This window comes from Carcharhinus amblyrhynchos, unplaced genomic scaffold, assembly GCF_965287045.1.
Source record: "Carcharhinus amblyrhynchos unplaced genomic scaffold, sCarAmb.v2.hapA scaffold_47, whole genome shotgun sequence".
NCBI classification, from domain to species: domain Eukaryota; kingdom Metazoa; phylum Chordata; class Chondrichthyes; order Carcharhiniformes; family Carcharhinidae; genus Carcharhinus; species Carcharhinus amblyrhynchos.
The window spans coordinates 234995-261942 of NW_027649788.1; the positions used below are offsets into that span (position 1 = coordinate 234995).

Below are 26948 nucleotides of genomic sequence, written 5' to 3' on the forward strand. Positions count from 1 at the left end.
TGCCGAACACGTTGTGAGCATTTCCAGCGTCCTCTGTTTTCAGTTTCTAGCATCTGTGATAGTTTGTTATCGATTGTTGATATCATGATATCTGTTTTTTTTTGTATTTAGAGGCCGCAGCTGGAGTACTGTGTGCAGTTTTGGGCGCCGCACCTGCGCAAGGATATTTTGGCCCTGGAGGGAGTGCAGAGGAGGTTTACTAGGCTGATACCAGAGTTGAGGGGATTGAGCTATGAGGAGACGCTGAATAAACTAGGCTTGTACTCGTTAGAGTTTAGAAGAATGAGGGGAGATCTCATTGAGACGTATAAGATGATGAATGGGATGGATAGGATAGAGGTGGAGAGACTCTTCCCGCTCAAAAAAGACAGTAGGACTAGGGGGCATGGCCTCAAGATAAAGGGGAGGCGGTTTAGAACGGAGTTGAGGAGGAACTTCTTCACTCAAAGGGTGGTGAATCTCTGGAATTCTCTGCCCGTTGAAGTGGTGGAGGCTGCCTCGCTAAGTATTTTTAAGAAGCGGGTTGATGGGTTCTTGATAAGAGAGGGGATTAAGGGTTATGGGGAGAGGGCGGGAAAGTGGAACTGAGCCACGACAGATCAGCCATGATCTTATTGAATGGCGGGGCAGGCTCGAAGGGCTAGATGGCCTACTCCTGCTCCTATTTCTTATGTTCTTATGTTCTTATAATAATCAGGTTACATAGTTACATTTAGTGTAACTAAGGTATTATAGCCATACCCGAACACAGGACATGATTTCTCTACAAGGTCCACTGAACCACAGGTTGAAGAAAAGGGGATGTACCACACATGGGATTAATTGGTGGTGTCAAAAAAATCAACAATCTATCAGAAACGTTCAACATAAATAATGCTGTATCTCAATCAGATTAACCTTTGTACCAAGGAATAGGGTTAAGAGCATTGTACTGTTCAATTAAAAAGGTCACACGGGGTTTGTTCCATAAACTACAGAATCTACAACATGATCTGTTCTCTCAGAATTTGGTGCATAGGAATAAGGTAAGACCTACAAAATATTGACCACTGTTACCATGTTTTAATATTGTAAACAGACCAGTCTTAGATTGTATGTAGTAGTTAAGTAATATTGAAAGAAATATATCATGGAACATTTGCAGGAATAAAGACAGCCATTCAGCTTGTCAAATCTTTGCTGAGTCTCCATGAGAGCAATCCTATTTCATCTCTCCCTCACTTCTACTATATGCAATTATTTCCCTTTCCTGTATCTTTCCAATTCTCTTTTGAAAACATTATTTAAATAAACTTCTAGCAGGCTCATATTCAATGAAATCCAAAGCTACACATTCATTGCAGTTTGGTTTAAAATCTTAATCCGTAATTTTATTTCACCATAAATATATGTCCTCGTTTTTGAGGACAGATCCAGATCCAAAGCCAAACAACAATGCACTAATATGTAAGCCAATGTGTATGGAGGCTATAAGATTACATATTGTGCAATGCAGGGAGATTGGAGCTATTGAAATGATCATAGTGCGTATCCCAGGGAGATTGTGCCAATGAGACCAACCAGTGTTTAACCCAGGGAGCATGGAGCCTGTGAGACCAGACAGTCTATCCCCAAAATGAAGGAACCAGTGAGATCAAATAGCGTATAACCAGGGAGGATGGAGCCAGAAAAGTCAGGAAATGTTCCTTAAAATGGTGACGTTGTATAGGCAATTGATAACGGTCAAGGTTCATGGTTGAACTGCAAGAATTATTTATTCCTGTCTTATGCAAGAATATCAAAACCATGGCTTCCAAGGGAAATTTTATAAAATATTAGATCCAAGGGACAGGCATAAACAATGCACACTGAAAAAAATCACGATTGGGAACAGTTTTGAATTCAGCAAAAGAGGGACAGGGAACTGCTTAGTAAGGGAAAAGAGAGTACGTGAGTAAGTTTGGGAGGTGGGGGGAAACATAAAAACTGATTATTTCTTTTCACATACACATAGAAACAGTCTGCTGAAAACAAATGAAGGACACTTACTGTCAGAAAAAGGGTAATTTTTAATTAACAACAAAGAAATGTGCTGACCAACTGAATACACGTGTTGGTTCCATCTTCACAGCGGGGGACACAAATAGCATATCAGAATTGTGGGCCAGCACAGGGCTTAGAGAAAGGGAAGAGCTGAAGGAGATCAGTATCAGTAGAGAAGTGTTTTTGGGGAACCTCTTGAGTTTGCAGATTGACTTTTTTTTTTTAGGGAAGGATAACTTACATCCCGAGTATTTAAGGAAGCAGCCCGAGCCACTGAGATCATCACTGGTCATTTCTGGTCATCTTGCAAGATTCTACGAGGTCTGGGACAGTTCCTACAGATTGGAGGTGAGGTTATCTAAACCCATTAATTAAAAAGGGTGGTAGAGAGAAAGAAGGGGAATATAATCTAGTAAACCTGATATTGAAAATTCAGTGGTGCAGAAAATTCTAGAGCACATTATCAAAAATTTTAGAGCAAAACATTTTGAAAACAGTGGTTGGTTTGAACTCAGTCTGCATAGGTTTATGAAAGGGAAATCATGCTTCACGTATGAACTGAAATTCTTCGAAGATGTAACTAGCAGAATTAATAAGGATGAGGCAATGAATGAGACATATTAGACTTTTTTTTTGTATTTCCTACTGTATCTGAACCCAATAAGCAAGTACTGTCCTTGGCAATGAAAATAAAATGCTGGAATTACTCAACAGGTCAGACAGCTTCTGTGGAGAGTGAACAGTTGGTGTTTCAGGTTATTGCTTGGCTATTAATTTAAACACCCTCCAAGCATTCCAGTTTAATGAGATAACCAAGAACATAGTTACATTCAATGAAACTAAGGTTTTAGGCCATACCTGCACACAGGGCATGATTTCTCTACAAGGCCTACTGAACCAGAATTTGAAGAGAAGGAGATTTACCGCACACGGGATTAATTGGTGTGTCAAAAATATCAGCAATCAGAAAATTTCAACATAAAGAATGCTATGTCTCATTCGCATCAACCTCTGTACCAGAGAATAGGGTTGAGCGAGTTGTACTGTTCAATTAAAGGTCACCATAATGATTCTGATGTGTAATTGAACTTTACATAGGGTGTGTTCCGTAAACTACAGAATCAACACTATCCCTTCTCTCGGAATCTGGTGCACAAATATAAGGTAGGACCTAGAAGACAGTGACCACTGTTACCATGTTTTAATACTGCTAACAGACCAGTCTTAGATTGTATGTAGTAAAGTAATATTGAAAGAATTATATCGTAGAATTATATCTATTACTTACATGGCGAAAAACTGCAGCAGGCGACGGTGCAGAGGGACCTCGGGGTCCTTGTGCATGAGTCGCAAAAACCCAGCTTGCAGGTGCAGCAGGTGGTCAGGAAGGCGAATGGGATGCTGGCCTTCATAGCGAGGGGGATTGAATATAAAAGTAGGGAGGTCTTGCTGCAGCTGTATAGGGCACTGGTGAGGCTGCAGCTGGAGTACTGTGTGCAGTTTTGGGCGCCGCATTTATGCAAGGATATTTTGGCCTTGGAGGGAGTGCAGAGGAGGTTTACTAGGCTGATACCGGAGTTGAGGGGGTTGAGCTATGAGGAGAGGCTGAATAAACTAGGCTTGTACTCGTTAGAGTATAGAAGAATGAGGGGAGATCTCATTGAGACATATAAGATGATGAATGGGATGGATAGGATAAAGGTGGAGAGGCTCTTCCCGCTCAGAAAGGACGGTAGGACAAGGGGGCACAGCCTCAAAATAAAGGTTTAGAACAGAGTTGAGGAGGAACTTCTTCACTCAAAGGGTGGTGAATCTCTGGAATTCTCTGCCCGTTGAAGTGGTGGAGGCTGCCTCGCTAAATATTTTTAAGACATGGTTTGATGGGTTTTTGATAAGAGAGGGGATTAAGGGTTATGGGGAGAGGGCAGGAATGTGGAACTGAGATACGACAGATCAGCCATGATCTTATTGAATGGCGGGGCAGGCTCGAGGGGCTAGATGGCCTACTCCTGCTCCTATTTCTTATGTTCTATGTTCTTAGAACATTTGCAGGAATAAAGGCGGGCATTCAGCTTGTCAAATCTTTGCTGGGTCGCTATGAGAGCAATCTTAGTTCATCCTTTCCTCACTTCTACCATATACAACTATTTCACTTTACTGTATTTGTCCAATTGTCCTTTGAAAATATTATTTAAATAATCTTCTAGCATGCATATATTCAATGCAATCCAAAGCTAAACATTCATTGCAGTTTGGTTTAAAATTGCAATCTGTAATTGTGTTTCACCATAAATGCATGTGCTCAGTTTTGGGGACAGATCCAGACACAAAGCACACCAACAGGGCACTAGTATGTCAGCCAGTGAGTAGGGAGGCTGTAAGATTACATAGTGTGCAATGCAGGGAGGTTGGAGCTATTGAAATCATCACAGTGCATATCCTAGGGAGGATGGAGCCAATGAGACCAACCAGTGTTTAACCCAGTGAGCATGGAGCCTGTGAGATCAGACAGTCTATCCCCAGAATGATGGAACCAGTGAGATTGGACAGCTATAACCAGGGAGGATGGAGCCAGAAAAGTCAGGAAATGTTGCTTAAAAGGATGGTGCTGTATAGGCAGTTGCTAACAGTCAAGGCTAGTGGTTGAACTGCAAGAATTATTTATTCCTGTCTTATGCATGGATATAAAAACCATGGTTTCCAAGGGAAATTTTATAAAATATTAAATCCAAGGAAGAGGCATACACAATGCATATTAAAAAAAAAATCACGATTGGGAACAGCTTTGAATTCAGCAAAAGAGGGCCAGGGAACTGCTTAGTAAGGGGGATGGAGAGTACGTGAGTAAGTTTGGGGAGACCGTAGAAACTGATTATTCTTCTCACATATGTATAGAAACAAAGTCTGCTGAAAACAAATGAAGGACCCTTATTGTCAGATAAGGGGGGGGATTTTTAATTGACAACAAAGAGACGTGCTGATCAGCTGAATACACGCGTTGGTTCTGTCTTCACAGCGGAGGACAAATAATATATCAGAATTGTGGCCAGCACAGAGCTTAGGGAGAGGGAACAGCTGAAGGAGATCGTGGAGAAAAGTTTTTGGGGAACCTTATGTTTTTGAAGATTTTTTTTAAGGGACAGATAACTTACATCCCTGAGTACTTGAAGTAGACTGAGCCACTGAGACCATCATTGGTCATTTCTGGTCATTATCCCATTATCAAATTTTGAGCAAAACATTTTGAAAACAAGGGTTCGTTTGAACACAGCATAGGTTTACGAAAGGGAAATCATGCTTCATGTATGAACTGAAATTCTTCGAAGATGTAACTAGAAGAGTTAATAAGGATGAGGCAATAATGTGGTTTATTATACTTTCAGAAGGCTTTCAACAAAATCCCACATAAGCGTGTAAAATTAAAGTGCATGGAATTGGAGGTAGTGTTTTGAGATGGATAAAACTGAGAGGGTGAGTTATGTCAAGGGTGCAATACAATTTGGACAAGTTAAATTATTGGGCAAATTAAATGAGAGATGCAGTACAATTTGGATAAATGTGAAGTGATCTAGTTTCAAAGCAAAAACGGAAAGGCAGAATGGGCATTAGGAAAGGGGATCATACAACGAAACTTGTATGTCCTTGTCCAGCAGTCACTAAAGGTAAGCATGTAAGTGCAGCAGGCTGTAAAAAAAGACAAATGTTACGTTGACTTTCATTACGAAAAGGATTCGAGCACAGAAGAAGGGTGTCTTGCTGCAATTATAGAGTGCCTTGGTGAGGGCACATCTGGAATAATGTGTCCATTAGTCTCCATATCTGAGGAAGAATGTCCTTACTATGGGGAGGGGTGGGGGGGCGGGGGTGTGGTGGGGAAGAGAAGGTCAACCAGATTGATTGCTGGGATGGCAGGTCTGACATATGCCTGGAGATTGTGTCAGTGGGGTTATGTTGAGTCAAATCATAAGAATGAGGAGGAATCTCAAAAGAAAACTATGCAATTCTAACAGGACTAGGCAGGGAAAAGACAAGAATGATGTTCCCGCTGAGGGGGACGCATAAAACAGGGGCCACAGTCTGAGGATACAGGTTACACCATTCAGGATAGAGATGAAGAGAACAAAGTCTTCACCCAGGGAGAGGTCAGCACGTGGAATTTGCTACCAAATGTAGTAGTTAAGGCCAAAACATTATGTTTTCAAGAAGCAGTTAGATATTGCTCTTGGGGCACAGGGGGTTAAAGGATATGGGGGGGGGGAAGGTGGGATCCGGCTATTGAAGTGGTTGATCAGCCACGATCATAATGAATGGCGGAGCAGGCTCTAAGAGCCTCCTTCTCTTTATATTTTCTTCTTTGCTATCCTGGGAAGGATAGAGCCAGTGAGATCAGTATAGCCCGGCAGGATGGCGCCAGTGGGATCGGGCTACGCGTATCTCGGGAAGAATGGAGCCATTGAAAGTAGGTGTGTGTAAGCAGCTGAGGTAGAACCAATGAAATGGACACTGTATCCCGGGGAAAATGGATTCTGTGAGAGTGGAAAGCATACCACTCATTTTGATCAGATGAGTCAGAATAAAATTAAGGAATTATCTGCCGAGGAACATCTAGGGAGATGGTGGGGGTAAAGGAGATAGCTCCAGCTCCAAGCTTCGAGGGAACAACATCCAATATCAACCAGGTCATGCAACCTCAGATTAAAGACTATTTCCAGCTGCATTTATAATTGTTTACTTTCAACATTTTGCCTCCTCGATCCTATGATGTCCATCGCTGGAATGTACTGCTGGTCCTCATTGCTCCCCATCACTCCCTTTCCCCAATAATCACCGTTCCTCAAATCCCCTTCATATATGACGTAAATGATTTAAATAGACGACTACAATTTGTATATTCCCCTGCCCAAACTAGACATAAACCGTCTGTCTAATTCACAAACTCCAGGCACAGCAGAAGGAGGCCAAAGAACAAAAAACAAAGAAAATTACAGCACAGGAATAGGCCCTTCGGCTCTCCAAACCTCCACCGACCATGTTGCCCGACTAACTAAAACTCTCTACCCTTCCAGGGACCATATCTCTCTATTCCCATCCTATTCATGTATTCGTCCAGACAACCCTGATAACTCACTGGTGTATCTGCTTCCACTACCTCCCCATGCCCCCACCACCCTCGGTGTAAAAAGTTCCCTCGTACATCTGCTTTATAATTCATGCCTCCTAGAATTTGATTCTTCCACCCTGGGAAAAGAAAAATCTTCTGACTATCCACTCTGTCAATGCTCCTCATAATTTTGTAGACTTCTATCAGGTTACACCTCAACCTCCATCATTCGAGTGACAACATACCAAGTGTGCCCAACACTCTTCATAGCTAATGACTTCCACACCAGACAATATCCTGGACAATAACATTGTTGTACCCTGCCCAAAGCCTCCACATCTTCCTGGTATGTGGCGACCAGAATTGAACACTATATTCCAAGTGCGACCTAACTAAATGCCGTAAATCTGGAACATGACTTGCCGATTTTTGAACTTAGTGCTCCGGCCAAGGAAGACAAGCATGTCGTATGTCTTCTTGACTACCCTCTCCACCTGCATTACCACTTTCATTGACCTATGTACCTGCACCCATAGATTCCTCTGCCTATCAATACTCTTGTGTTCTGCCATTTACTGTATATTTCCTATCTGTATTAGACCTTCCAAAATACATTACATCACAATTGTCTGGATTAAACGCCATCTGCCATCTCTCCACCCAAACGTCCAACTGATCTATATATCCTGCTGTATCCTGTGATGGTCCTCATCGCTATCAGCAAATCCACCAAAGGCTGTGTCATCTGCAAACTTACTAATCAAACCTGTTACATTTTCTTCTAGTATTTATATACAGCAAAGGTCCTAGCACTGATTCCTGAGGAACGCCACCTGTCACATCCTGCATTCAGAAACACACCCTTCCATTGCTACCCCATGTCTTTGAAGACAGAGCCAGTTCTGTATTCACCGTGCCAGCTCACCTCTAAACCCATGTAACGTCACCTGCTGCAAAAGTCTTCCATGAAGGACCTTATCAAAGGTCTTATTAAAGTCCATGTAGACAATATCCACTGTCCTACCCTCAATCATATTTGTCACTTCCTCAGTCAGCCCTTTAATTCTGCACTGTTGCTCTGACAAAAATCTTACCAAAGCCCTCTCCCCCACCCTATCTCCATAACGCCACACACTGAGCATGGCTAATCCAGCTAACCTAGCCATCTTGAGACACTAATAGACAATTTACCATGGCTGGTGATCCCAACCTGCACATGGTTGGACTGTGGGAGGAAACCAGCACACCCAAAGGAAACCAACACAGACACGGGGAGAATGTGCAAACTCAGAAGCTAGAAGCGAACCCAGGTCCCTTGTGCTGTGATGCTAGCCACTGTGCCACCCAATTAGTTGTATGCCAGCTTATAACACCAAAATGTATCATTTTAGATCCATCTGACTGTACTGATCTTGAAAATCAGCTGCTCCTTCTGCAAATTTGTTAATGTCCTCCTGCCAATTGTTGCAGACCGCTTTACTCTAGATCTGCCCCTCCTCCAGCCGCACAATTTGGCGTTAGCAATAAATTTAGAAAATGTGGGCAGAACTTTCCCTCGTAAATGCAAGTGTCAAACGGCCAAGAACACTTAGAAGGTTCAGTCAGCCTTTTTTTCCAGCGAGTTCAGCGAGCAATGCAGTGTAAAGCAATTGCCGTGAATGGGGATTTTCGATTGGGAGTGTCAGTGTCCCCTTTTGTTTTGGACGCACCATTCAGCTATGCGAACACCGAACTTCTGCCCCCTCACCCTCTACCCTCCTCATGGCAATCGATGTTGTAGTTGCCACTGGCAACTTCCCCCCTTGTGGGTAAGCAGATCGAGTGTTGTGGAGGAAGTGGGGGCGGCGGTGCTAACTGCGGCTGCACAATTGTATCATGGCCTTGAAGCTGGGGCAATACCTCAGTGCACGTCCTTCCTCTTTACAGGCACCGCACGCTGTACGCGCACCAAAGACGTTTGCACAGCCATGACCTTTACAGACTCAATGGTCATGATGGGGTTAGTGTAGAACATCACCGTAGAATCATAGAACCCTACAGTGCAGAATGATGCACTGAGTCTGCACCGAGCACAATCCCACCCAGGCCCTACCCCCAAATATTATACCCATTAATCCCTCTGACCTACGCATCCCTGGACACTAAGGGGCAATTTTTTAAGCGTGGCCAATCAACCTAACCCACACACCTTTGGACTGTGGGAGGAAACCAGAGTACCCGGAGGAAACTCACGCAGACACGAGGGGAATGTGCAAACTCCACACAGACAGTAACCGGAGCCGGGAATCGAACCCAGGACCCTGGAGCTGTGAAGCAGCAGTGCTAACCACTGTGCTACAGTGCCGCCCACAGGAGGCGCTTGGTTAATAGCCATGAAAGGTAGCAATACTGTGGGAGTCGCGGACGTTAAAGATGCCGCCAATCCCACATAGGCAGCCTTGGGGTGCCCTGCGACTGGCAAAAAAATGTTGTCTTCACCATTGGGTTGTGCTGCACCCACCCCAAGTTTTCCCTTGTACGTGTTTTAGGGAAATAGGGAGTAAATGGAGCGGAGGTGCTATAGCCTGGTGGAAGCTCGTTGTGGCGAAGAAAGAGAGAGAGGCACAAGAGAAAATGAGGAATGGGGCACCTCCGTGGGTGACTGCTCCAGATCAGGAGGCGAGGTGGGTTGGGGTGACCTGGACCGTGTTCTTTCATCAACGGATAGTGGGTAATTTGGAATTTGCGGCCCAGGAGGTGCCTGGCTACAAGTCCAGTTATGTTTTCCACCTCCCTCCTCTGTAGTTGTTGTTACACAAGCACGCTCCAGACCCCCGCTCCCCAGCCCCGTACACCGCAGCAACTGAGACCAACCTTTATTCGATGGGGAGGCAAACACAACACACAGTCCAAAGTCTCTGTTCTTTCCTCCCTCCTGTAGGTATTTCAATCCTTTTAGCCTCCACAACCTCGGCCTGTGCTATCCGCCCCTCCCCCTCACTATCTCCCTCTCTTCCACACACGTAGCATTTTCAGCTCCTCTCTATCTCCAATATTTATTGAATGGAAAACTCCAGCAACAGCAAAATGCTCCAAACTCCCACAGCAGCAGTTGCAAAGGCAAACAAACAATCTCACAGCAACAGGACACAGCAGCAGAACAGCTGCAAACAAAAACAGCAAACTACTCAAGTTTCAGTCGCAAACTGCAGCGATCAACAGGGTTCAGGTATTTCCAATTTCCTCATGCAGCAAGATGGCATTTCTTTTTGCCGACCGAAGAAACTGTATTAAATAAGCTCATCGAAAAATCAAGAAGGGCACCGCCAAAAAGGGAACCGCCCAAAGCAAAAGACAAAATAAAAAGCAAACTTAAAACACTCACTCAACATATGATTAAGGGCGTCGACAGCACAGCCCAGTCCCTGAAGTGCCCACCCAGCACCGCAGACCTGAAATTGTGCCTTCAGACCATACAGGCTCCCTCTTCAATGACACTCGGCTGTGAATATAGATAGCGGGTCGGACGACTACCCATATTCCCCCTTCGGTCGCCCGCTGATGGATCTGTTCGTAGTTCGTTTGAACTACTGGATCCAGGAGCAGATTCACAAATTGGTCCTCTGCCTTTCCCATCCCATTCCACACCAAGTACCCATTAATAAGGAGCATTGGACTGAAGTCCAAACAGAACATGGAAAAGGGTTTTGAGATAACAAAAAAAAGGAGCGCAGCCTATTACATTGTACATAGACATGGCCCACAGACTCCGTGAAATCATAAAGCGGCCAATTTTCTGGGGAGCCCATGAACTGGTGCCATTTACGGCTATTGCTGCATGCCCAGCAGCACAAGGTGGGTTTTGTAAGTTATCAGTTTGAAAATTGTCACTTCTTAAATTTTGTTGCACTCCACAGCTCTGTTGTTGATTCCGCCGCACAGTGATGCTGGAGACTGGCACAGGGCTGTATTTGAGAGCACCTAGAGAGTTCCAGGGTCCCTATCTTCAGAAGCCTGACGCACTGCTCCATGATGGACTGGGTGGCAACGTGGGTATTATTGCAGTGGGTCTCTGCTTCGGACTCTGGCCTCCGCACAGGTGTCATCAGCCAAGCCCTCAGTGGGTATCCCTCGTCCCCCCAGCTAACAGCCTGGGCTGGTTCCCAAAGACCACAAGTAAATCTGAACTCGGAGAATATGCACCCCACCCCCTATGCCCCCCGGATGGTGTGCAGTCGCACACAATCGGCACATTCAGAGAGTGGAACCCTTTCCTATTAATAATCTACACCCTCTGACTGAGCGGGGACACAGGGTGAGGTGTGTGCCATCTATAACAGCCTGCACATAGGGTGAGTCAACAGTAGCGCCAAAGCCTGTAGCCAGGCCTTCCAGTTGGGACTGGGCCACGTCAGACTGTCTGTAATGGCCGACCTGGCCATAAAGGGCATCCGTAACCTGACAGATACATCTGTGCGTAGGTACTTGCGATATGCCACGGATTTCCTCACTACATGTTTTGTAAGAGCCGGTGGCCTTCACCTTCAACTCCACTGGGAGCGTTTGCCCAACAGTACTCGAGGTGCCAGGTCTGGGAGGGCTGGCACGGGTGTGTCGTTGTCTCCTTACTTACCCAGAGCCTACACTGGCACATAGCTTCTGTCATGCATCCAATAATCTTGTATTCTGTAGACCATTAGTCTCTGCCTCTTACTTCCCCTGCCTCTCACCACTTGGAAGGATTCACTGCCACGATCTCACCTTGATCCTTGCTGTCAGTTCCCTACCCTTCTGATTTGGCATTGAGCACTGCCCTGCCTTGCAGTGGCCGGATGACTCCCTCCTCCTCAGCGACCTCCACAACGACGGCTGTCACATTGACTAACAATCCTAAATCCGTATCACCAGTGGGGGGAAGCGGGTGGGGATGGCAGGGTTAGGGAAGTGGAGAGAAACATTTCCTATGGCTGAACATCCCAGGCTGCCCACACACTTCCAAAGTCGAGCGGATGCTGCCAACCCAATGCCATCGTGAATGCCATGCATCATCTGAATGGTTTCTCTATTGTTGACATACTGGCCACCACATGCAGAGACAGCGTATGTGTAACTATGCAGGGATGCTCAATGCGGACACTTGAGGCATGGGTATGGTGCAAACATCGCATTGCCTTGCAGGTACGAGTTGTAGTTCAGACTCAGGAGAAGGGTAAGCTCTTGACTGTCAGGAGACGGGTACCCAACAAAGGCAGCACCATAGAGTCAATGCAGTAAGAGGATCTGTTTTTACACCTGGTGAACTCATTTGATTGTGCAACACTGCTGCTGCACATTGCAGTCAATGGGGGCTGGGATCTAATGTCTGGAGTCAGCCACTGTATAGTTCCAGAAGACGGTAACACAGAAGTTCATCATTTGTCATGAGGTTATTGATGGAACTCAGTCGCACTCTCAGCGTCCTATCTGCTGCCAGGACTGTGCACTCACCATGAATCTGGTGCGAGTGGCAACCACCACCCGCAGAGTCTGAGAGCAACATGGCCCCTCCTCCCACCCCCACCCCAAAAAAAATGCAGTGTCCATGCAAGTCCACCAACTCACCCAGCAACTTTCAGTGTTTAGGTATCTCCAGTTTTCCCACTCTCCCCTTCCCACACTCCATGGACTGAAGCTCGATGGAAATTCGTTCCTCAGTCCATTTCACTACTGGCACGTCAAGGGCAGACTTTTATGTAGCAGCTTTAAACGACATCTCTGTGGGAATTGGTGGGGGTGGTGGGGAGCGGTGGAAATTTAAGGGAGGAGTAAACTGCTTGCTGAATTCACTGCTGATATGGTGAGGTATGTAAAGACATTTAAATTGATGTTGTGCCCATTGTCCCTGGCCATTGTCCTGCCCTTTAATATTCTTGCTTAGTCCATGATGGCCAACTCCTGCCTCAGAGCTGTACCTTTGCCCCATGCTAAAGTTCTAGCATGCGTCGCTATCTTCACTCTTTCTATCATAGACTGAAACTCTGGGATGTAATGATCACTCTTTCCAAGAGGAACATTGTCTACCAGAGTATTTATCAATCCTTCCACGCTGCGTAATGCTAAATCTAAAATAGCCAATTCTGTGGTTGGCTTCATGGCATGTTGCTCAAAGAAACAAGCCTTCATACACTCAAAAGAAGCAAATGTGGTGGGAGAAAAGAAAACCATTTTCACACAATGTGTGGACCTTTTCTGGAGTACACGGCCTGGACGACTGTGTGAAGCAGGTGCCATCGAGATATTCAAGAGCGCATGAGATGATTATTTGAAACAATGTGCACAGGTAGTGTGAAAGGCAGGGGATCACATGAAGTCATGCTGTTCGTTTAGAGAACCAGTGAAGATACAACGGGCCAAATGGTCTCCTTTGCAGCGTAACAGTTTTGTGTGTCTGTGATGGTTCAACAGCATGGTAATATTTGTTTTAGTTAATTCAGAGCAATCATACACCTCACAACTGATGTTTTTTTTATACAGTCATTGAATTGTAAGGGTGAGAGTCAATATTTTTTCTTCATTTCAGTGAACAGCTCTGCTACAATGGCTGAAGGAAGCAATGACATATTCGAAATGCCAACTCTTGGAAGGCCCCTTCGCATAGGGATGTTATATGATCGACGGAGTGACACTTTCATCCCAGGTAATGCTAAGGTCAAACAGGAAATAACCTCAACATAATTCAGCAAATAATCCCAATACCACTGAAGATATATCACAAAACGTCTTCGCGGTATATCTTAAATATTGCCCAAAATATAAAGCCAATGTCATCCACTAGTAAATGTTATTTCCGTACATGTCATAACGACAATAATTGCCCAAGATGCAAAACAAATATAATTCCAGACGACGCCATCCATCCAAGAAATGATACCAACATCAGACATGATTTAACTCCAATGAAGTCCAGAACATACTGGGATATCCCATCGTTACTTCTGGCTTCAGGGCAGCTTCGGAGGATTTGTGAATAATTGGTAATGTTGTTATTATGTAAAAGAACAGGAGCTGAGGTTTTCTGGAGAATGGATGGAAATGAGAGACAGAGCAGGGAACTCAAAAGAATGGAAATTGACATTAAGGGTGGAAATGTGAAGATGAGAAGAGATGAGGGAGTAAGTGCAACCAACAGCCAATGAGAATTAGATCAGTGGCTTGTGAGAATCAGAAGAGAAAATTGGAATTCAGCACTGATTGGCAAGGAAACCACTAGATAGCGGAGCACTCACCCACTCGCAAATGCAGTGAGTGCTGCGCCAGTGTGAGCGCCGACCCCACTGCTCCTGACATAACACGCAGCTACCTATAACAAACATGGTGCTGTTCAATTGCGCACAAAAATCAAAACAGATATGAACTCCGAAGCGTGACAATAGTAAATTAGACTCAGTCCATCCATTCCACAACGGCCGCTTCTCCCCGCTCCCTCCACTCTTGGAAAAGATGATTCTCTTTCACTTCACCCTTTCTCAACGAGTGTTTCACTCATTACAGAGATTAGCACTGCTTGCTGAGAGCAGAACCAGGTTGAATTCCCGGCTTAGGCCACTGTCTGTGTGGAGTCTGCACGGTTTACACGTACCTGTGTGGGTTTCCTCCAGATGCTCCGGTTTGCTCCCAGACTCTGACAGACGTGTTGCCAGGTGTTTTGTCCACACTAAATTCTCCGTCATGTACCCGAACAGGCACCAAGTGTGGCGACTTGCAGATTCTTACAGAAACTTCATTGTTGTGTTAATGTAAACCTACACTAATAATAAACTTTAAAACTTTCTACATTGCCACTTCCCTCCCCACCGCCCCCCCTCACCTTCACCCCACATGTTCCCATAACCGTAGCTCCCAGTTCATCCGCCCCTTTTAGCCTAATACCCCCTCATTTCATCTATCGCCTTCCCCAAACTGTCCTCTTTGCACATCCACCATGAACTATTCTCCGTAATTTCCCTTATCCATCCCTGCTACGAGCTCAAAGAGTGTTGTGCTTCCAGTAAAAAATGTACTGGGTCGAACTGCTTATAACAGAGCCAACCCCGGGCTCTCGCCACGTGATAGAGGTCACATGACTACGGCAAGCCGGACATGAATGTTACTACTGCTCTGTATTTCAATCCCAAACTATTTCATCACAATGTACATAAGGCATATTTAAATGCGCTATCATATGTAACCAGATTATGCTACTTACCCCCTATCGCTCCACTAGCCCCATGCTTTCCAAACTGTTTCTTATTCTCGTCAGTTCCTGCACATGCTTTGCATACAATGTCGTTAAATCCATCAATCTCTGAATGATACTTCTGTGGATTTTTATTTACTGTGTTTTTTTTTAAGTTTAAAGTTGATACATTGGTGTCACAAGTAGGCTGACATTAACATTGCAATGAATTTACTGTGAAAATGCCCCAGTCGCTACACTCAGGTGTCTGTTCGGATACACTGAGGGAGAATTTAACATGGCTAATCCATCTAAGCAGCACGTCTTCGGGCTGTGGAAAGAAACCGAAACACCGGAGGAATCTCGTGCAGACATGGGGAGAATGTGCGGACTCTGCACAGAAAGTGACCCAGGCTGGGAATCAAAACTGTGTTCCTGTTGTTGTGAGGCAGCAGTACTAACCACTGTGCCCTGTGTCGCCCCATTGAGTGGGTAATATTTTCTATCCGGAGAGTTCTATCCGGAGAGTATCATTCGCATGCCTCTAGTTTTTGGCTTGCATTCTTCTGTTGTTTCATTTCGATTGTTGGGAACAATTAGACCTTTTGGAGTGAAAGTCGTTCTGTATTATGTGCAACTGATGAGATCCATTGTCCTGTTCAGCCGCCCATTGAGAGAGAACAGTTTTTTTTTCATTATCTGTAGACACCGAATGTTATGCCAGTATATTTGCTTGTAGAACTGTAGAAATGGGATGACAGTTTTTCCATGAAAGTCCCAGATTGCCACATGGGCAGATTTAGGTGAGAGCATAAAGGTTTGTATCGTTCCTCGCTTTGCAATGCTTAATACTGGAAATAGTTTGCCAGTCTCATCAGAGTGAAATGTTAGCTTTCTGGTCTTTCACCATGAGATATGCAATCGCATTTATTGTTACCTCATGCTTCACGTTTGTTTTTTGCTGTTGGAAGAGAAGTTTGGGCGCAGGGTGATCCTAAATTGTGGCCTGGCCTACTTCCCGTTCCTTCAGTCGGTGTATTTCTCTACTCGGGGATCAGTATGTGTATGTCCGTACGGTCTTTGTTCGATTTGTTATTGCCAGACCTGCTTTCCATTAGATGTTGAATAGAGCTGAAATGAAGTGCTGGTGGATTTCCCACTCTGTTAATCGGTTGAATATGTAAATAGTGGGCGATGATCACTCATGGCAATGTCTTGGTGAGTTCCTGCTGTGTATATTTAAATAGTACACCCTGCCGTCAGAGATGGAAGGACTGAATGTTGAAACTAGTAGGCGGGCTGCTGATCAAACGGGCTGCATTGTCTTGAATAGTGCCAAACTTTCTTGAATTTAGATGGAGCTGAAGTCATCTAGAGAACTGAAGAGCATCACATTATACTCTTAACTTGTGCCTTGTTGATTGTGGACACTCTTTGGGAATGGGTGTGGGGTGTTTTGGAAAGGGTCAGGAGATAAGTTACCAAGCCTCCTTTGACAGTTGGATGTAAAATTCAATCATATTATTATCACTTCTATGTCGACGACGTATTTTTCTATGAGGTCGTTAATTAACTCTGTCTCATTGCACAGATCTAAAATAGATTGTTCTCCAATTGAGTTGATAATGTGTTGTTCTAAGGTGAAACGATCATAGACGCATTTAATAAATTCATCCTTCAAGCTAACTTTCTCAATGAGACTTATCTATGGTACATGAATGTTTGAATTCATTGTGATTATACAGCACATTTCTTTCAAGATCACATCATTCCATTATATTCTGTACTGCAATGCAGTTACTGCCAAGGGGACCAGAAACTGTTACCATCAGTGAGCATTCTCCCTCATTATTTCTTATCTCCACCCAAACTATTTCTACATTCGTAGCAGTTCTACACCCTTTGAGCTATGACCACTTCTCATGATGATACTGATTTAATTTGTGATATAGTAGCTATACCGCTTCATTTTACTTTCTGCCTACTGAGCAGAAATGTTAAATATCCTTGAATATTCAAGTTCTAGGCATGGTTACTTTTCAACCAAAGTCCCTCATGGTAGGTTGGTAGAAAAGATTAAGGCTCATGGGATACGTGGCCAGGTATCTAGATGGGTAGAGAACTGGCTTGCTAAGAGGAAGACAGAGAGTAGTAGTGGAGGTGTCCTTTTCTAGCTGGAGGTCTGTCACTAGTGGTGTGCCGCAGGGCTCAGTACTGGGACCTCTTCTCTTTGTAGTGTATATAAATGACTTGAAAGAGGGAGTAAGTGGTGTGATCAGCAAATTTGCTGATGACACCAAGATGGCTGGATTGGCAGTCAGTGAGGAGCAGTGTCTGGCAATACAACGGAATATAGATAGGCTGGTATATTGGGCAGATATATGGCAAATGGAGTTTAATCCGGATAAATGTGAGGTGATGCATTTTGGCCGGAATAATGTAGGGGGAAGTTATATGTTAAAGGGTAAGCCCATAAGGAGTATAAAATTGCAGCAAGACCTGGGGATGCAAGTGCACAAGTCTTTGAAGGTGGCAGTACAAGTGGTGAAGGTTGTGAAGAAAGCCTATGGTATGTTAGCCTTTATAGGACGGGGTATAGAATATAAGAGCTGGAGTCTAATGTTGCAGTTGTATAGAATGTTAGTTAGGCTGCATTTAGAGTACTGTGTACAGTTCTGGTCGCCTTACTACCAGAAGGTCGTGGAGACTCTGGAGAGAGTGCAGAGGAGATTTACCAGGATGTTGCCTGATATGGAAGGACTGGGTTATGAGGAAAGATTGAACAAATTGGGGCTGTTTTCCCTTGAAAGACAGCGACTGAGGGGGGATCTAATAGAGGTATATAAGATTATGAAGGGTATAGATAGAGTAAACAGAGGTAAGCTATTTCCTATGTTAGAGACATACAGTATGAGGGGCCATGGGCTTAAGGTGAGGGGGGAGAGGAATAACACAGATATTAGAGGGAGGTTTTTCACACAGAGGGTAGTGGGGATATGGAATGCTCTGCCAAGTAAGGTGGTGGAGGCAAGCACGCTAGAGTTGTTTAGGAGTGACTTAGACAGGCACATGAGTGGGTTGGAGATGGGTGGATATAGGAGATTGTTTTAAATAAGGTTCATTAGCATTGGGGCATCCCTGGTAAGGTAAATGGATATGGTATGATAATAATGTTTTTCCTCTTTTCATTCACAGGTTTGAAGTCGGTCCACCTCGTGTCCAACGAGGGGCATACACGCGATGGGTCATACTGGGGCTGCTCTTGATTGTTCGAGATTAGCCTAGTGCTTCATGTCGTTAGTGTGTGCCTAAACTGGACAAGATACTGGACAAGACGACAGCTCAGTGACTATCACTGTTTGCTGTGCAGACACATGGATTTGGGCCGGTGTCTGTGGGAGTTTGCTTGCGTGGGTTTTCTCTGGGTGCTCTGGTTCCCTCCCACACCCCAAAGATGTGCTGTTAGGCTGATTGGAAGTAATAAATTGTCCCTAAATTAGTTTGCCCCAGTGTGGTTTCCCATAAAACAATAGATAAGGGTCATGGGTGGAGGGGGGGACTGGTAGTGTTAAAATGGTGGCGCGGGCTCATTGGGCCGAAGGGCCTGTTTCCCGGGCTGTTTTAGTTCTTTGTTCTTTGTTCATGGTTATTCATTCTTATTAATTTGTTTCTATTTGTCTATCAACTCATCAACGTTGTTAAAAATGGTGTATGCATGCCAAAAAAACACTTTATTCTGTTTCATTTTATCACCTAATACCGTTCTGAAATTATGTGCTTGTATATTGTCAATGTCTTAAAATCTTCACACCTTCCCTTGCTTTTGTTGTCATCCCACCTATCTCAGTCCTGCGCTATGGTTTCTCCTTGTTCTCTAAACTTTCAAACTTTCCTTTGTAAAAACCTACTCCTATTTTACCATTTAGTTTATAATTCTCTATGGTGTCCATGGCATTATTTGCAAGGTCGTTGTTCTTAGCATGGTTTGGATGAAGGTCGATATAACTGGACAGATTCTTCAGTCAGCAATATTTGTGCCAGTGCACTCTGAATCAAAATCCATTTCTCCCACAGCAAGGATTGGGCCTTGGGTTGCATTCTTTAATCCTATGGCAATTTGCTTTTGGATAAGATTGTAATCCAGAGATTTTACCTTTATGATTGTGATTTCTAATTTATTCCCAAGCTGCCCATATTCGATCAGTAGTATCCCTTGATTAGTTATACTTATGTTATTGATGGTCACGTGGACCCCAAAAACTGGATGAGTCTTTTCCCATCCCAGCTTCGTTTCCAGCCTTTAACGCTGACACCGGACAAACACAGCCAACTCATTGGTTCTTGCAGAGAACAATAGCAATCCCCCCAATTACACTCCTGTGCCCGAACACAGCTACAATTAATGTAACGTCCATACTTGAATAGAGCCCTGCCAATGGTACTGAGGTCAGTTTGCCTCTCCCTATGGGTCCTTCTCTCATCCCGTAAACTGCAAGACATCTAATCGTCTCCAACAATGCAAGGCCTGGAGATTATCGATTTCTAATTTTTGAATGAGGCGGCATGGTAGCACAGTGGTTAGCACTGCTGCTTCACAGCTCCAGGGACTTGGGTTCGATTCCCGGCTTGGGTCACTGTCTGTGTGGAGTTTGCACATTCTCCTTGTGTCTGCGTGGGTTTCCTCCGGGTGCTCCGGTTTCCTCCCACAGTCCAAAGATGTGCGGGTTAGGTTGATTGGCCATGCTAAGACGTTGCCCTTAGTGTCTAGGGGAGTGTAGGTTAGAGGATTAATGGGTGTTGTATGTAGGGGTATGGGGGTAGGGCCTGGGTGGGATTGTGTTTGGTGCAGACTTGATGGGCCGAAGGGCCTCTTTCTGCACTGTAGGGTTCTATGATCTATGATCTTCTATGATCTATGATCTATGAATCTAGATATATGATTCTACGAAGCCACACTCTCCAGTACCACAGAATAATCTGATTTACATTACATAAGGGTTGTAACTGCTCCAGGAACGAAGTATTCAGGTAGCTTTGCCACTCCATGATGCATCGCACTGTCTACTATTTGTTCTACATTCCATCAGTTCTGAGTTGAGTTGCAAAATCATACAGCACTGAATAACACTCTCTCAATCTGCAAGCTGTGGCTGCAACGCATCAGCTGCCAGTCATCTTTAATATGTTCACTTAATTAAATATGTTCTTATTTTAGAAATTTCACTCAAGGATTTCCCATGTTAATATTGTGGCGTTTTAAGTAACCATGTCATAAATTTCATACAGTGCTTTAACCACTCCAGCACCGGTTTGAAATAATGCCTAAGGTTTCAGAGAAGATAAATATTAATCTCACTAAGCCATTAATTTTCACCGAGTTATTGTCTCTGGGTTTTAGCTGTTGCTTCTAATTTGCTTTCACTCCATTTCTTGGGTCGCTTTTAATTTGCGAAATGTCATGAAGACTCCATCCCCACTGCACCTCCTGCACCACTTAGGAAATTTCTAGAGTTAGGCATTTGTTGCACGCATTATTAAACTGTCAGGTTTGTGCAATTTGTTTGTGCATCTGCTGAACCTCCTGTATTTCTAATTCCTTAAATTCCATTAAACTGAGTCAATCACTGCTCTCCGATCATTGATTGTTCACCAAGATTTGGGAAAAAAAGAACTACAATTAACTGTTGAAGTTAATTTTAATGCCAAATGCAAACTTGACTCGATTTTAAAAATAAATCAATCTTAAATCTACTTCACTTACCAATCCCCAGTCTTAAGCACTTCATTCCTCTGCAATATTTTATAAGTCTTCCTTTATGTGTCAGCTTACCCGTCTGCTCTTACCCATCTAATAGCAGAAATTTCAATCCTGTTATCTGGGGAGAGGAACTTCTTCACTCAAAGGGTGGTGAATCTCTGGAATTCTCTGCCCGTTGAAGTGGTGGAGGCTGCCTCACTAAATATTTTTAAGACGCGGGTTGATGGGTTTTTGATAAGAGAGGGGATTAAGGGTTATGGGGAGAGGGCGGGAAAGTGGAACTGAGCCACGGCAGATCAGCCATGATCTTATTGAATGGCGGGGCAGGCTCGAAGGGCTAGATGGCCTACTCCTGCTCCTATTTCTTATGTTCTTATGTTCTTACGTTTAGCTGTAGCTGTTTCTCTCTTTGAACATGTTTATCATTTATGAAGACATAAATAAACTAAAAAACATCAGTTATTATCATCCAGGAAATGTTATCCACAAGAATGAAAAATTGCACTCCCTCAATAATTTCACTCCAAGTGCTGCACTTCTGACTATTGACAGTAGCCAGTTCAGATCATAAGAACATAAGAACATAAAAAAAACAAGAGCAGGAGTAGGCCATCTAGCTCTTCGAGCCTGCCCCGCCATTCAATAAGATCATGGCTGATCTGTAGTGGATCAGTTCCACTTCTCCGCTTTCTCCCCATAACCCTTAATTCCCCTATCGGAAACCTATCCACCTGTGACTTAAATATATTCAGCGAGATAGCCTCTACCACTTCAACAGGCAGAGAATTCCAGAGATTCTCCACCCTATGAGTGAAGAAGTTACTCCTCAGCTCTGATCTAAACTGCCCACCCTTATTTTGAGGTTGTGCCCTTTAGACCTGCTATCCTTTCTAAGAGGGAAGAATCTCTCTACCTCTACCCTATCTATCTACCTATACCCTACCATCCAAGTATTACTCCCTGACATTTTAATAATCCAGTGTACAACCTCGCAACATTGCAACACAATACTATTGTGGTTTGACAGTGTATATCTTTGCTAGTAGTGACCAGTCGGACGTGCATGACACCCTCAACGCTGTTCCTTCATCAATCCCTCAGAAGGGGCCTACTTTCAAGACACAATTCTCTCAATGTCATCTGTCGGCTAGTTTAGTACTCACTCAGTACAATCCATTCAATAATACCGTCCATTAGTAATGCTTTTTAGCCAATGTAAGATTTCTATTGTTATTTTCTCTTCTATTGTTTCAGGCGTCACCTTGTGGGATTTGGATGAGCTCCAGAAGAACCTCGACATTCAGCCTAAACCTAACACAAACTTTAACATAATCTGTTCAGACGCCATGGACGAGAAAGCGTCCTGTTTAGATGTAGAAGCCTCACTGAAGGCTAGTTTTCTAGGGGGTCTGGTGGAGGTGAGCGGCTCTGCCAAATATCTGAATGATAGCAAGAAATCGAAGCAGCAAGCGCGAGTCACCCTCAACTACCGAGCAACAACTCGTTTCGAGCAGTTAACCATGAGTCAACTGGGACCCAGTAATATTACTTACCCCTATGTCTTTGATCAGGGCTCAGCAACTCACGTTGTCACGGCTGTGATGTACGGCGCACAGGCTTTCTTCGTTTTCGACCGAGAATTTTCTTCCAGCGACAATAAGCAGGAAATTGAAGGCAATCTGGAGGTGATGATTAAAAAAATCCCACTCATCAGCATCGAGGGAAAGGGTTCTTTGAAACTATCGGATAATGAAAAGAAAACTGTCGAGAAGTTCAATTGTACATTTCATGGGGATTTTCTACTCGACAGTAATCCGGTGAGCTATGAAGATGCTTTCCGTGTTTACACGTCACTCCCCAAATTATTGGGCGAAAACGGGGAGAATGCTGTGCCCCTCAGGGTATGGTTGTATCCTCTTAAGAAGCTAGATTCAAAAGCTGCCCAACTAGTGCGGGAGATCAGCATCGGCCTGGTCAATCGTTCCCAGCTGCTTCTGGACCAGCTCCATGACATAGAAATAAGATGCAATGATCTAATTAAGAGCACAGCCGCCAAAGAATTCCCCGAGTTAGAAACAAAAATTCAAGCTTTCAAGGCGATGTGTATGGAATACATAATTGTATTTCAGAAAGATCTGGGAAAGATTCTGCCAGCCATCCGTGGAACAGGACAGGGGGAAAGCAGTCTGGCCGATCTATTGGCAAAGAAAGAGCGATCTCCATTCAACAACCATTCACTGACGACTTGGATTGGGAAGAGAGAGAAGGAGATTAACACAGTGAACGCACATCTGGCTATGTTGGGAGGAGTGGATATTCTGACAAGCTACCAGTTGGATAATTTATTGGTGAACCCAATGGTTGAAAACATTGTCTGTTTTACCTTCACTTCACTGTATGGAAACGATCTATATTTACAGGCACTGTGCAATTACCTGAAGGGCTCAAAAACTTCAATGGAGCCAGATCACACGTTGCAAGGTGACACAATTCAACAGAGTGAGGATTGGTTCGATGTCATTTCAGTGTCACAACAAATGAGGAAACTGGCGCGGTTGTTTGGCGAATTCGCCAAATCCAACATGTCTGGTGGAGGAAATATGCGCACTGAGAGCTGCAAGATCGCAATAACTTCAATAGATGATAAAAATTGCACTGGGGCATCAATTTTCCTGTATGAACAGGGAATGTTGGTAAATAAGGCGTTTAAACCACAAAAGTCTGAGATACCACAGATTATAGGGACAAGCGATTCCACTGTCACGTTACACCTCAAGGCCCCTGTAGGTAATGCTGAGCCAGTGCTAATGTTTCGGATAGAATACAAGTGTGACCAAGATGAGGATTGGTCTGTGGAGAACACGGGGGATAGTACTGACACCTTTACAGTATCTGGTTTGCAACCATACCATCGGTACCAGTTCAGGTCGGCCTATATTTATAAGGCATGGGTAGGTTTGCTCAGTGATCCCACTGTCTGTACCCTCACTCTTCCTGCTGCTTCGCCGACTGAGGTTTCCGTATCCAATGTTCAACCAACATCACTAACTATTACCTGGGCCCCTCCAGTGCGGGTCGGTGATGGTGTGAATATTGAATGCTACTTAATCAAATATCAGAAACAGAGTAGCCAGCAGGACTCATGGACTGAGCACAAAAATGAAGGTCCGTTTTGTAAATGTACATTGGACAATCTTGACGCTGATACTTCCTACAGGGTCCACGTGTCCGCGGTTTGTGGCGAAGCGGGCGTAGGTACTTCAAGTCAGGACAAGGTTATTGTAACTTCTAGAGAAGGGGTCCCAACTCAATCGATAGAACGTGCTCGCAAAGCGTGTGCCGCTTTATTGAGGAGCTCCCCTTGACAGAGGAACTAGAGAATGAGTATGATGTCCCTTCCTTTATATCCAATGAGTTTACAGATCCGTCTGATGTACTTAGAATTGCATTCTCCAAATTAAGACGGCCTCTAAAGTGCTGGAGAAAGTATCTTTGGTGAAGCCAGGAACTCGGCCAATTCTCGGACCATCATTGTCACTGGGAAAAAGGATTCAGGGAAATATGACCTAATCAATGGACTGATCAATTACATCCTAGGTGTGGAGTGGAGGGATAAGATCAGGTTCCAAATAGTTAGCAGCTCTGAGAATCAGAGTGCAGGGTATGAAAATGAGTATTCAATGATTCAATACGAAATCAATCACCAAGAGGGTTTCTGAGTCCCATATTCTCTGGTCATTGTCGAATTCGCGGAAGGTTTACTGTCTTTCTTCAAATTATTGTTCACAAAGCACCTCAGTATTAGGCAGTGTAAATGTCTGTGTATAACGACAAAATCGTCAGCAGTTTCTTTACTGAACCGTGTAAACCTCAATGATATTAAACCTTATTTTGAGGATAGCAGAATCATTCCCCAGTTCATGGTCACATCGTGTGATGGTCAAACACCAGCTGTACTTGAAGCACTTCAGAACTCGGAAATTAACTTCCGCAGAGATGAGGCAGGTGTTCCCATTCACTTCAAATTTAACTTTTCAAGCTTGTTCTCTGCCAGCTGCTCTTCTGGAAATCAAGTTAAGGGGAGTGGTTTGGAGGGGAACCAGCCGGGTCCCAGACGGAGCGGGAAATCCGCAACAGCTGACAATGAGGTTGGAAATAGTGCATTGGATGAAAAACTGAAGAGTCTCCTTTGGGACATGACGAATGACAACCTCAAACGATTCCTCTTGGAATTAAATACTATAGGCATGAAGTGAATATAGTTGGAACGTGGTTAGAACCGGTGATAAAAGGAGTTCAATTGTGGGGACATGTTAATTGACTATGTTAGTAGGTTGTTCAACGTAAGAGATTCAGTTGTTCTGGATCAAAGTGTGATGCCAAACAGAATAAATGATGAGATAGACCAAATAAAGAGAGAGACAGTAGCGTCGTAGCGTTGCCACTGCACTTGTAATCCAGAGGCCCTGAACAACATCCAGGGACATGATTTCGAATTCCAAAATGGCAGAATTTGACTCCAATCACTATTCCTAGATTGAATGTCTAATGTTGACCATGAAACCATTGTTGTAAAAACCCAACTATTTCACTAATTAATTTGAGGGATTAATTTTCGTCCTTACGTGGTCTGGCCTACATGGGACTCCAGGTGCACAGCAATGTGATGGGTTCACAAATGTACTTTAGAATGGAGGGTTATTAGGGATAGGTAATAAATACTGGCCCAGCCAATGTCCCACCTAATGAATTTTCCAAAAATAAAATGTATTGTTTGCTCTTTAGATGTGAATTAATCTCACTTTAAATGAATTATGCAACCCGTTCAATGATGCATTCAGGACGCTGATTTACCTGCCCACCTTGTAAAGCAAAGACAAAGAACTGAATAGCCTTCTTCCGTTTTTGTTGAACACTATAAGGAAATGAATCAATCCTGTTGTCGCGTGCAACTGGACTGATGGGGATATGACTGCCCTCCTGATCCTTCCTGGGAGTCAAGTGGTTGAATGCCTTACTCATTCTTCCACAAAGCCGCTCTCCTCTGTTCAGTGACAACTTCATATCCTCGTGTATTATGATCAGGAGCTGAATGGTTTTCCATAAAGGATTTTTTGTAGCCCCTTCAAGTTTTTAATCAGGATATTTGTAAGTAAGTTGTGTGTATTAACTAACCCTCAGAATATTATGCTCCAGAATTAAAAAAATCCATAAACAGACGTTGTATTGATTTTGTAACAAAAAAAGTTATTAGTTGTTTCTCACACATGCCCCAAATGTTTCCAAGGCAAAAAACCCATTCACTCATCTCACTCGCCAATCACACACAAAGATTAGACACCGATGAAGTTAAAACTGTAATTTGAAAAATAAAATTGTGACTCAGGTTCTGTATAAATGACTTCTTAGTTGAATTGATACTTCAGTCCAAGTGCAGGTCTTTTAGAAACAAAGACTCACCAATATTCAAAGCCACTTCAAGACAAATAGCCAGAAAGTTGGATCAGGTAGACTTGAAAGCTGGAACAATCCTTCATTTGTATTAATAAACTTTCAGTTATAATGGTTCAGCTGCTTCTGTTTTTTTTATTATGGTTCAGATGTGTTTCGCACACATGATTCGCTTTATTCAGTTTGCATCGTGCTGACTAGTTTTTTTATATGTGACCACAGTGTTAACATTCTGGCTGCAAACCAGCACAATAAAATAGCAGTTGACAAAGTGATTTTACTCTTAGCCTCCAATTTTAATTCAGTTAGAAGTCACACAACACCAGTTTAAAGTCCAACAGATTTATTTGTAACCACAAACTTTCAGAGTGTTGCTCCTTCATCATGTGTTCATATATTCCTCAAGAACTGAACTGTTTTTTCCAAGATGGTAAGGCATCAAA

General features: G+C 43.8%; 1 protein-coding gene across 1 annotated transcript; it reads left to right on the forward strand.

Moving 5' to 3' along the window:
- The first annotated feature begins 3132 nt into the window (after nt 1–3132).
- LOC145337347 (stonustoxin subunit alpha-like) lies at nt 3133–25310 on the forward strand. The gene is made up of 4 exons (XM_080182138.1): nt 3133–3186; nt 13662–13778; nt 22309–24309; nt 24901–25310. Exons 2-4 carry the CDS (start codon nt 13679–13681, stop codon nt 25308–25310), a joined length of 2511 nt encoding a protein of 836 aa, XP_080038264.1. The 5' UTR covers nt 3133–3186; nt 13662–13678.
- Nucleotides 25311–26948: the final 1638 nt, after the last annotated feature.

Coding starts and splice junctions, on each gene's coding strand:
- LOC145337347 (XM_080182138.1), top strand. CDS start 13,679: ATGGCTGAAGGAAGCAATGACATATTCGAAATGCCAACTCTTGGAAGG. Junction 13,779..22,308: donor GAGTGACACTTTCATCCCAG/GTAATGCTAAGG, acceptor CTATTGTTTCAG/GCGTCACCTTGTGGGATTTG. Junction 24,310..24,900: donor TTGTGGCGAAGCGGGCGTAG/GTACTTCAAGTC, acceptor AATCGTCAGCAG/TTTCTTTACTGAACCGTGTA.